This window comes from Lithobates pipiens, unplaced genomic scaffold (genome assembly GCF_037356315.1).
Source record: "Lithobates pipiens isolate NorthernLeopardFrog02 unplaced genomic scaffold, aLitPip1_a1.2 Scaffold_18, whole genome shotgun sequence".
Classification (NCBI taxonomy): Eukaryota; Metazoa; Chordata; class Amphibia; order Anura; family Ranidae; genus Lithobates; species Lithobates pipiens.
The window spans coordinates 431,963,780-431,976,496 of NW_027507758.1; the positions used below are offsets into that span (position 1 = coordinate 431,963,780).

Sequence of the window (12,717 nt, forward strand, 5' to 3'; positions counted from 1 at the left end):
GATTCTTCTCCTACTTCCAAGGGGAGGTAATTTGCTGAGAACAAGGGGCAGGCTTTGCAAAGTATAAATACTGCGACTTCAATAGCACATCCCTATCTGATGTGAAACTCTTAGCAAGAAGAATTGACAAAGATCTCTAACGAGGGGAGATTGAGTGGGGTTTTCTGTCTGCTCAGCCCCCATTGATGTCTTCTGATTGAGCTTTTCAGGGAGCCTGGAAGGAAGAGCTGCCAGGTTATTACATCCACGGCCATGGAAGAACTTACTGCTTTTGTGTCCAAGTCGTTTGATCACAAGATAAAGGAGAAAAAAGAGATGATCACTTACCGGGAGGTGCTGGAGAGCGGCCCGGCCCGGGGGAAGGAGCCCGGCTGCGGCGGGGATGGTGCCCGGGAGGACGGGATACCGGTGGCCAGGGGGGTAGGAGGGGGTGGCGGAGGAGGAGGAGGAGGCGGAGGAGGGACCAGATCGCCGGTCCTGGAGCTCGAACTGACCGCCGACAGCAGGATCAGGGACCCCGGGAGCCCCAAACTTACTGAGGGTAACTAGATCTACACTTCTCTTTATTCCATTGCACGCTGATTGCTGACTTTCACCTAACAACTAGCTCTTTTATCATTATATACGATCTTTTATATATATATATATATATATATATATATATATATATATATATATATATATATATATACATACATATCTATAGCGGAACCTACATAGTAGATGTGAATAACTTAATTACAAGTATACTGTGTCTACATATAGATAAATAGATATCAGAACCTACATAGTGAATGTGGATAACTTTATTACAAGTGCAATTATATATATATATATATATATATATATATATATATATATATATATATATATATATATATATATATATATATATATAAATAGATATCATAGATATCACAACCTACATGGACGTGTACAACTTCATTACTAGTATTTTATATATATATTACACTTGTAATGAAGTTATCCACATCCACTGTGTAGGCCCTGATATATATATATATATATATATATATATATATACACACAGTATACTTGTAATGATGTTATTCACATCTACTATGTAGGTTCTGATATAGATATTTATATATACAGATAGATAGATAGATAATACTTGTAATTAAGTTGTCCACATTCACTGTGTAGGTTCTGAAATCTATTTATCTAAATAAAAACAGTGCACTTGTAATTAAGCTATATATAGATATGTCTATTATAGATATATATATGTATATATTACTTGTAATTAAGTTATCCACATCCACTATGTAGGTTCTAAGATCGATCGATCGATAGATAGATAGATAGATAGATAGATAGATAGATAGATAAATACTTGTAATTAAGTGGTCCACATTCACTGTGTAGGTTCTGAAATCTATTTATCTATATAAAAACAGTGCACTTGTAATTAAGTTATATATAGATATATTTATGTATATATTACTTGTACTTAAGTTATCCATATCTACTATATAGGTTCTAAGATCGATAGATAGATAGATAGATAGATAGATAGATAGATAGATAGATAGATAGATAGATAGATAGATAGATAGATAGATAGATAGATAGATAGATAGATAGACAACTGACACACACCCCACACACAGGTATGTATATTACTTGTAATAAATAAGTTACCCAAAGGAACACACAGATTGACCACACCATCCATTACAAAACAACACATGGTTTGAAGCATCAGATCCATCCCATGCATTATTTACTATGCCATATGTGCAGAGAGGGGCAGCAGTGCAAGGCTTTGTACACACACACGTCCACAGAGTGCACTTTACACACAGCCCTCAGTCATATTACTAATACAGGACTTTTCGACAGGCGAGCACCAGTTAAAAGTGGAGTGAAATCAATGCAATCCACCATTATCAGGGTCACAGAAGCCCTAGATGTAGGGTCTTCCCCCTCCCCCCCCCCCCCACCCTCATTGATCAGACGAGAGAGCCCCCAGCACACTTCTGACCACAAGTGAACTTTAATTCTATTAGTAACACGATAATAATGTTTCTCCTGTCCTGCGGATGTGGGCTGTAAAGAGGAATACTACCCAGTGCTGACAGCCATCAAGCAATTGAAGGATGCCTGCTAACTAGATACACTTCATTGCTACTCTCCATAATTAGCGGATCCCTTACTGGTGCTCAGTGTATAGGATCAGTACACAGAGCTAACATCCAGGATAAAGGATGATGAATTTAGAAAAAAAAATACATTTAATTTCAGCTGAGTCCAGTGAGGTTTTCAAATGACAACCACATGGCTAAAATAAACATACTTATCCTTGTGTCAAAGCTGTGTGAAATTAGTATTTTATTTTCAAAATACTATTTATTCCGAGTATTGATTCACAGCTATTATCACATACAGAATCAAATATTAAAATTTAAGGATCTGCAACAAAAAATGATATCATCGGGATCTTTTTCTTTTTTACCAAGATTGTCAGTTTGTAAGAAATGTACATTTTACATTTATATCATTACCAATTGTTAGCATATTTTATTATAATATCAGCATTAAGTTTCAGTTGATATTTATTAAAAATCCAAGTGCTGAAGTGACAATACGTGTACATTTAATCATTACTTAGATATGTGTGTAATATATATATATATATATATATATATATATATATATATATATATATATATATATATTGCACAGAACTAGAAACACTTTATAAATATTAATTAAAGAATTGAATGTATATAATTAATATATTCACATAAACACGTATATAAACACTAATGTGTACAGTACATATTAAATTAGTATAGAATGGATATTGTACATATGTATTTCTCTGGTACAATACTAATATCCAAGTATTGATAATTTATGAGTATGCAGATATTTAATGGATGCTTATAAAATTCGATAGTATACAAATCTTTTCTTATAGTAAATAGTTACACAGCTCCATGTATTGATAATTAATATATAACATATATATATATTCAGTGAATCCTTTTAGAACTGATAGTGTGTGTGTGTGTATATATATATATATATATATATATATATATATATACTACATATTACATATTTATTTTATACCTATGAACACAATGATAAGGTGAACACATAGCATAAATACATAGACATGAATGATATGAAGATTTCCATCCATGCATTTGTTTAATCAAATAGAAGGAGCAGCGTGTTATTTGAATGTCTGCACTGGCATGGTAGAATGTGCGGATGTAATCAGTGGATCTGTTTATCTCAGACCTTTGTTCACATAAGAATTCGTTGGCATATCGGAACTGGGCTTGCAGCGTCTCCCGGAAATAATTTCCTAAACAAATGTGCCCAGTGATGAGCAGCACACGTCCGGGCAGTGCTCCCAGGCTGCGGAATAGACGCTGCTCCACGTGTCCGATCACCGCCCGCTGCCACCCTGCACACCGCGCTGCCACCCTGCACACTGCGCTGCCCCCTCCAGGCTCCCCAGCGCTCCCTCCTTAAGTTCAAGTGCAATGACTAGTATGATGTGTAGTTATATATTGGTTCTCTGGGGAGATTCGCTTAGAGTGACTGACCATCTTGCATGAGCACAGTGATCCAGATTTAATTTAGACCTCTCTCTCTACCTCCTGTATGCATTTATTTAGTAGTGTCAATCCAATAACTGGTTAGCTTGAATGGTGGGGGGGGGGGGGGGGGGGGGGGGGTAGTTGTAAGAAGAAGGGAAGCTTGATTTAATTATGGGATATTAAACTGCCTGGTTTGGGAATATTCTGTCTAGATTCATTTTTTTTTGCCAAAGCTGGCCTTTTGGCATGGTGGTAGTTGTGTCGATTCAGAATCTGTATATATGATCTTATTGCCATGGGGGATAGTTGTGTAGATTCAGAATCTGTATATATGATCTTATGGGCATGGGGGATAATTATGTAGATTCAGAATCTTTATATATGATTTTATGGGCATGGGGGATAGTTGTGTAGATTCAGGATACCCGACCTTAGGACATGGGGGTAATTGTGTAGATTCGGTATACATGATTTTATGACATGGGAGTAGCTATTTAGATTCGGAATCAATATCCTTATGACATGGGGAAAATGGTGTCGTTTTAGTTTCAGTATACCAGGCCTGGCCTTATGACACAGGGGATGCCGTGCAACTGTCTTTTCTGTATACTTGGCCTTTTCAAACGGGATAGTTGAATCATTTTCGGTATACCTGGCCTTATGACATTGGAGCAGTTGTGTAGATTATGTTTAGTGTACCTGGCCTTAGTGCATGGGGGGGGGGGGGGGGGGTAGTTGTGCAGATTCATTTTCAGTATATCTGGCCTTATGACATGGGGGTAGTTGTGCAGATTTGGTTTAGTGTACCTGGCCTTAGTGCATGGGGGTACTTGTGTAGATTAGGTTTATTGTACCTGGCCTTAGTGCATGGGGGGTAGTTGTGTAGATTCATTTTCAGTATATCTGGCCTTATGTCATGGGGTAGGTATGTAGTTTCATTTTCAGCATACCTGGCCTGATGACATGGGTGTGGTTGTGAAGATTCATTTTCAGCATACCTGGCTTTATTGCATGGGGGTGGTTATGAAAATCAATTTTCAGCATGTCTGGTCTTATGACCTGGGAATAGTTAGGTAGATTAAGTTTAGTGTACTTGGCCTTCTGTCTGATGGGGGTAGGTGTCTGGATTGCCTCTCAGCTCAGTGAAGTGTGATGTAGGATGTTACTTTCTATAGGTGGGTTGGATTGCAGTTTCTCATTCTCTGGCCTTTGCAATGATCTAGTCATACTGATTGTCATTTATTGAGTGGATAATCTGTTAGCTTATGCGCTGTTTATATGTACTGATTATCTACAAGTAATTGATCATTCTGGGATAGCTATAAGTACAGGGACCTGGAGGCTTCCAATCCACAATAGCAGTTGTGTTTTATATCAAAGGGAAGAGAATTCTCTTGTAGTCAGAGTTGTCATCTGGATTAGTGACAGTAGGGGTTTACCAGTGTCTCTTGTGTGCAGTGTCCCCAGACATGAAGGATCGGAAGGAGGACCTGAAGGTGCTGGAAGAAGAAGGCCAAACTAAAATCAAGCAAAGAAGGAGCCGGACTAATTTCACTTTGGAGCAACTAAACGAACTGGAGAGGCTGTTCGATGAAACCCACTATCCTGATGCCTTCATGAGGGAAGAGCTGAGCCAGAGGCTGGGGCTGTCAGAGGCCAGAGTACAGGTACTATCTACTGGCCTACCCAATGAGCCCACCTGTCACTGCTAGCAGGAACATTCCCCCATTTAGATCAAGAACCCATGTCTACTAGGAACACGGTTCATTCCCCCAGTTAGATCAAAGTCCCATGTATACTAGAATAAAGGTTAATTCACCAATTCAGATCAAGGACCCATGTCTACCTGCTACTGCTAGCACTGGGGACAAGGCTTAATTCCCCCCATTGAGATTAAAAATCCTTGTCTTTCACTGCTTGTCCTGGGAAAAGGCTTCCTAGCCCCTTTCAGATCATGAGCCCATGTCCTGTCACTGCTGGCCCTGGGTGCAAGGCTTACCCCCCCCCCCCCTTAAGATCTTGAGCTTCTAGCCGATGCCTACCCCTCCCTGGTAGCCCCGTGAACATGTCCCCAATCAGATCCTAAGCCCATGTCTTCCTGTTCCTGCTATCCCTGGGAGCAAACCTACTTCTCCTTCTCCCCATTTAAACCATAAGCCCTTTACCTGTGTCCCCTTCAGTTGGTAACCCATGTCTATCTGGCCCTAATAGCTGGGGGAACAAGTCTTACCTCCCCATTTCAATCCTGAGCCTATTTCTACCTCCCTGTCAGCCTTGGAAATAAGGCTTACCTACCTACATTCACATCATTTTATTTCAATCACTATTCTCCATTTCCAATAATTGTAGGCATTGTGATTTGCCTATACCCCGGTATTTCCATTCCATTGATCGGACGAGCCTCCCTAGATCAAAAAAACTCTCAGAATATTACGAAATATATAGGATCTAATTATTTGTTGTTTGCTAATAGATTTGTGAAAACAGATTATATTTGTGTTTATGAGGATTCAGTTATGCAAAATTCTCCTTAAAAGAACAATATACTAGACAATTTGTTAATACCGGGTTTTTTTTTTGGTTTTATTTTCTAAGATCAGTGTAATTCATGCCGATAAATATGCAATTATTTTATATGTACAATCCTGTGTGTAAAGGGTCTCCATCTGCCCTGAATGTGCCCTGAACTCTGCTGGGGTGACATGAGCTCTCTTATGGGACTCAGATGAACGACATGACTAGACAACCCAACCCTTCCTGACAAACGTAGCTCTTCTTTATTTGTTTTAGAATTATTAAATACATCGAAAATGTCGGTAAATGTAATCATTTCCCTATATATGTAAATAAAATAATTTTTAAATATTCTTCTTGTTATGATAATCCCATCTATGTGACAAAAGAGCGGCACGGTTTTGTTTTTCTTTTTGTGAGGATTTTTTTTTTAATGCAATAACAATAATAATGATTGTAATTATAATAATAATGAAAATCTCGCTTTTATAATCTTATTATTATTACTACTAATTTGCTGCTATTAATATTCTTGTTTATATGTATGCCTTTTACTACTGCTACCTTTGTATTGGTATTATTATTATTAATATTATTATTATTAATAATAATATTGCTAACTCCCATCTCTTGTCCTTATACAAGCAGATTGTATTTGTGATCTCTGCTTCCCAGCATCTAGCAGTTTACAAAGTTGTATTCTTCTCCAGCACATGATTTTTTTTTCCTTTTGTAATTTTCTCTGGGATGATTTTTTTAGATCAGATGTTCAGACTTTTCTCTGAGGGAGCCAATGGGATTATCATAATAATGAGACAATTATGCGGCGTGTTTTATTGTTTAATGCACAGAGGAGCAGACTAAACTTCTTTGTAGCGATGCTTTTATGACATGTAATTATCCCAAATTCGGCGCTCATTAAATGCCCTGTGTAGGCTGATATGACCGAGAGGGCTCATTGCACTGCCAGCCAGAATACATGGGCACTACCAATAGTATATATAACCATTGAAATATATCTCGCAATTTATATCAAGTGATATGGCCACTGCACTGGCAGCTAGAATACATGGGCACTGCGAAGGGTAATTACACCCTAACTGTGAGTTCCCAATACTTCAGCTCTACGTGATAAATTATAGATATATAATCAATTGTAAATTCTATGATTAAATTCTATGAAATTATATGATAAATGATAGGACATTTTTTTAAATGTTATAGTGTTATGATCTAGAGGGCTCATTGCACTGCCAAGTAGAATACACGGGCACTACGAAGGGTACATATACCTAAACTGTGTGTTCCCAATATATCAATATACATTAGAAATTATAGAGGTATGAATAATTGTAAACTCTATACAGTGATAGGAAAAATGTAAATGTTATAGTGTTAAGATCTAGAGGGCTCATTGCACTGCCAACCAGAATACATGGGCACTACAAAGGGTACATATACCTAAAGTGTGTGTTCCCAATACATTAGTTATACATTAGAAATGATAGAGGTATGAATAATTGTAAACTCTATGCAGAGATAGGAAAAAAATGTAAATTATATAGTGTTATGATCTAGAAGGGCTCATTGCACTGCCAAGCAGTGCACTGCCATGGGCACTACAAAGGGTATATACCTACACTCTGTGTTCCCAATACATTAAATGATAGAGGTATGAATAATTGTAAATTCTTTACAGTGATAGAAAAAAATTGTAAATGGTATAGAGTGTTTTATATGGCTCATTGCACTGCCAACCAGGGCACTAGGAAGGGTACATATAACTAAACTATGTGTTTCCAATACTTCACTCATACACATTTAAAATATAAAGATATAACTAATTGTAAATATTATACAGTGATGTAAAAAAATATATATTTTATAGAGTGACATGATCTCCTGAGGGCTCGATACTCTGCCAGCCATAATACATGGGCACCCTAGAGGGTACCTGTAACCAAAGTGTGTGTTCCTAATTATACAATTATAAAAATGTAAATTATTGAAATATGATGAGTTGTAAACTATAGTGATATAGTGCAGTAGGGTTTATTTACTAAAGTGTGCAAAATCAGGCAGAACTTCGGCAGAGAAAGCTTGTTCAATTAAGCTTCTGCAATAAAACCTGGAAGCTAAATGTTTTCTATGCCGAAGTGAGCCTGGTTTTGCCCTCTCTAGCTCTAATAAATAAATCCCATTGTAAATTATACAGATGATATGATACATTGTATATTTTATAGGGTGATATAACCGAAAGGGCTCATTGCATTGCCAATCACAGAATACATGGGCACTACAAAGGGTACATATACCCAAACTGTGTGTTCGTAATAATCCAAACATACTGTGCAAATGAAAGGGAGGTGATAAATTATAGAGTCAAACAATACACTGTAAATGATAAAGAGTCGTATAATATGTAAATATAATAAATCCCATATAATAATAATAATAAAAATAGTATAGAGTGATATGACCTAGAGGGCTCTTTGCACTGCCAGCCAGAATACATGGGCACTAGGGAGGCTACATATAACCAAATCGTGTTCCCAATACTTAAATGAAACATTGTAAACGTTATATATTTATATATTAAAAAAAATACAGATCAATTTTTTTTTTTTTTTTTGGTATCTAGGTCTGGTTTCAAAACCGAAGAGCGAAATGCAGGAAGCAGGAAAATCAGCTACATAAAGGTACAGTGCAAATGTTATAAAGCGCTGACATATTCTGGCATGGTTGTAGCTGGCTGTCGCTGGTTGTTTGGTGTGGAGAGAGCGATGGGTGGTTAGCGCAGTGGAATCGCAGAGTGATCGCAGTAAGATCGCAGTGTGATCGCAGTGTGAACGCAGCGTTGGGAACACATTCACCCTGTGTGCGCCGACAGCCCATCACAGCGAGGCGCTGGATCAATGTCATCCGTTGAACACATGTACTGTCAATAGAATGAAAAGGGCACAGGGGCTTTGTTATCACAAGAGACCTTTGCCGGTACATGAGCTACCTGTTCTCCCCATCTCATCTCCATCCCTCTGATATTCGCAGGGGTTCTTATCGGAGCAGGCAGCCAATTTGAAGCTTGTCGTGTAGCACCTTATGTCAACGTGGGCGCTTTGAGGATGCCATTTCAGCAGGCAAGTACATCCTAGCCAACTCTGTTTGATTGCTAAATCATTGCATGCTTTTGTTTGCTCATCATCAGCGAAAGGGATCAGCAGAAATAAAAATAAATGTGGGAGCAGCCATAGCAGGACAGGCTCAGAGAGGAAGGAGAGGGCTGACAACTACTCATTCACCGTTTATGTAATGACTGCATTGAAAGCATGCTTATTAATATTTAATCATGTGAGTACTCTGTGTACATGAGGCTCCTTTTATAGAGACAATGACATCATTTCATTTCTCCCCACCAAGGAGGATGTGTATATTAATACAAAGCTTCAATGTCAGGACACATAGCAAACTTCCCTTGTAAACAAATTATCTGACCACTTGCCCTGACCACTTACCTGAGCTGTAAGTCCCACTCCTAACTCCCTGACAGCTTAAAACCATCAATTGCTTCAAAATCTATTTTTTTTCTGTTAGTGTTCTTATTTTTGATTTTAGCCAGAAGTCTATTTCACACAATCAATCCTTATGTATGTCAAGGATGTTTACTTGCTATCTAGCCTAGAGACAGAGAGAAAAAAACAAAAAAACAAACAGATTTTGCTATTTTTTTTTCCACAATTTTTTTTTTAAATACTGTTTATTCCATACAGAATTGCACCATTTGTCAGATTTTTTTTTAGAGCTTTGTTTTTTTAAGGATATAATTTGATTAGCTTATTGTAAAATTGTCAGGAACATAATCATTTTAAAACACAATATATTTTCCCAATAAATTTATACATATTATAAATCGTAATACACATTTCAAAGTGTACAATATTTAAATTTTTTAAATTTTCTTCACCTTTTAGCAATGCCTTTTAAATATATACTCAGACCAGCATTTACTGTATTTATATTATTGTGGCACATATTAGCATAGCCATTTTGCTTGACGACTTAACAAATAATAGTAGTAATAATAATAATAAATAACAATAATAAACATGTGGTGTATAAAAAGTCTCAGATCTCCTTGAAATACATGAGTGTCTGATGTAAAAGTAGTAACTTCCTTTACTTATTAAAAATTAGCAAATCCTCATTAAAAAGGAAAAAAAAAAAAAAATATATATATATATATAAAATTTGTAATGAGGATGTGCTCATTTTTATTAAGTAAATAAAGTTACCCAGGCACCATATTCAATCAAATATGTATGTATATATATATATATATATATATATATATATATACATACACACACACACACACACACACACACACACATATATATATATATATATATATATATATACATATATATATATATATACACACATATATTTGAATCTGATGCCTATTATTGATAGAGACGTTAATATTTTTTTTTTATTTTCTTGATTGATCAAAAACAAGCAACAGAATATAGTTTTGACACACTCTGTGGCTGCAATGGGTTAACAAATTATTCTGCATGTATATCTGATAGATTGTGGTTGTGTTAATGGATTGTTGTTTATTTTTTTTCTTTCTTGTGGCTCTTGCCTGCTTGCCTGCAATACTATTTGTAGGATAGTCATTGCAACATGCCATCCTTGTCCTTCCAGGTTCAGGCACAGTTGCAGCTGGACAGTGCAGTGGCACATGCTCATCACCACCTCCACCCTCATCTGACAGCACATGCACCGTATATGATGTTCCCTGGTCCACCCTTTGGTCTTCCACTGGCAACACTAGCAGCAGAAACAGCGACGGCTGCGTCAGTAGTGGCTGCAGCTGCAGCAGCCAAAACGTCCAGCAAGAACTCAAGCATTGCAGACCTCAGACTGAAAGCCAAAAAACATGCAGCTGCGCTGGGACTGTGACTAGCAATGCTCGGGCCTCAAGACTTTGGGGTCCATAGACATTATCCTTAGCGCTTTATTTATGGCCTGGAGTCTCAGACCCAACCACAATCCTCTGCCCTTTACAAGTCTACAAGGAGTCCAAAAAAAGACCTAAAAACTGTTGCTGAAGCTTCTGCAGTCGTGAAATTATTTGCAGCAGAAACCTTTTTTTTTTTTTTTAAACTGCGACATTGGTCCACTAAATGGTATCACTACCTATGAAATACCTTCCACGTTCTGGGACCAATATGGCTACAAAGAAGCTCTATACAAGGACAGACTACAGAGACAGAATGCTAATTATATTTGGTAAATAATCTATAAATTAGAATTTTTTATGCTGATGAGTGTGTGTGCTATAATAGGGATGGGGAACTCAGCACACATCTTTTTGCTACAGCACTTGAAAAGGAAGCAGAGAATAAAGTGGATGATGGGGGTAAAAAAATAATAATAGATGTGATCTATTATCGGTGGGGAGGGAATATGTTTGGACATTCCCAGGTTTTGACACTGACCCTTTTGTGCAAAGTTCACTTTAATACAAGAAATCATGACAAGTGAGGCGGGCCTCCTTGTGTATTGTCTTCTGGATTCGCCAACACTTCTGGAAGAATGACTAGAGTTAAATAAAGACTATTTCTTTGCTGATTTCCATTGGCAAATTGTACAGGTGATTCTGCTCAAGATTCCTGGTTTGCATGTTTCCACATTTCATGATCTCCCTTGCACTTCATCCTCAATTTTAGTAGAATGTGCTACATAAGTAAGCAACAACAACAACAACAAAAAAATCCTTCTCCTTATTATCCCATTCACATAAAACAATAGGAAATCAAATGACCTATATATTTCTTATTTAACCCTTTATGTGACAGAAGTTCTTCCAAAGCATTTCTTGTCAAATGTACATACAATGGCGAAGATTTGATATTTAAAAAGTGAACGGGCTGTTTTTTTTTTGTTTTTTTTTATATCTTCTTAACACATTAGCACATACAATTCTAAGTGGAGATATATTTTCACATAGCATTGGCCAGGAGTGTACTGTATTAAAGATAATATTTAATGCACATCTCATGCTAGCCATTGGCTACATGTAAAATATGTTAATATACATGAACAAAATTTATTTTGGTTACATTGTGAATTCGATAGTTCCTTGTTAGCATTTTAATTTCATGAGAGGTGTATTCTATTCCAGTATCGTGTGACCTTTATTTTGAATACATATAGATATTTAATGTGGACGTGGCGATTGTGATTGCAGTTTGCTAGCAAACATGATTTGGAGATTTCTGGACACTAAAAGGTGACCTGTTTGGGTGGGAGGGTGGGAGGGGGGTTTGGGGCGGGGGTGGGGAAAGCTCTCCTTTAAATGAACTTTGATTGGCGGGCTTTGTAACTATTTGTTCTCCATGAAAACAAGTTATTTATATATTCCATTTTTTTTCAGTGTGCTCTTAAGTTATTTTACAATTTGTATGTTATTACTGCATTACATTTGATGTTGGTACAATATATTTTAAAAACAAAATCACTCAGGTTTATTTCCTCTTTGTTAAACCACTTTTGGCTACGTAATTTCCAATAAGAAACCTGAAAAACTGAATTAAAACACTGCATTGTTTTCCCA

General features: G+C 36.9%; 1 protein-coding gene across 2 annotated transcripts in view; it reads left to right on the forward strand.

Moving 5' to 3' along the window:
- SHOX2 (SHOX homeobox 2) overlaps positions 1-12,403 on the forward strand; it is a 12,522-nt gene extending 119 nt beyond the window's left edge. Inside the window, exons 1-5 of one of the 2 annotated variants that reach the window (XM_077488087.1) lie at positions 1-541; positions 5,040-5,248; positions 8,737-8,794; positions 9,144-9,232; positions 10,767-12,403. The exon at positions 1-541 is cut by the window's left edge and continues 119 nt beyond it. In XM_077488087.1, the coding sequence (XP_077344213.1) occupies positions 253-541; positions 5,040-5,248; positions 8,737-8,794; positions 9,144-9,232; positions 10,767-11,060 (939 nt within the window). In that variant the 5' untranslated portion in view covers positions 1-252 and the 3' untranslated portion in view covers positions 11,061-12,403. The remainder of the gene's footprint in view (positions 542-5,039; positions 5,249-8,736; positions 8,795-9,143; positions 9,233-10,766) is intronic. The other variant, XM_077488088.1, reaches the window with a different exon arrangement.
- Positions 12,404-12,717: the final 314 nt, after the last annotated feature.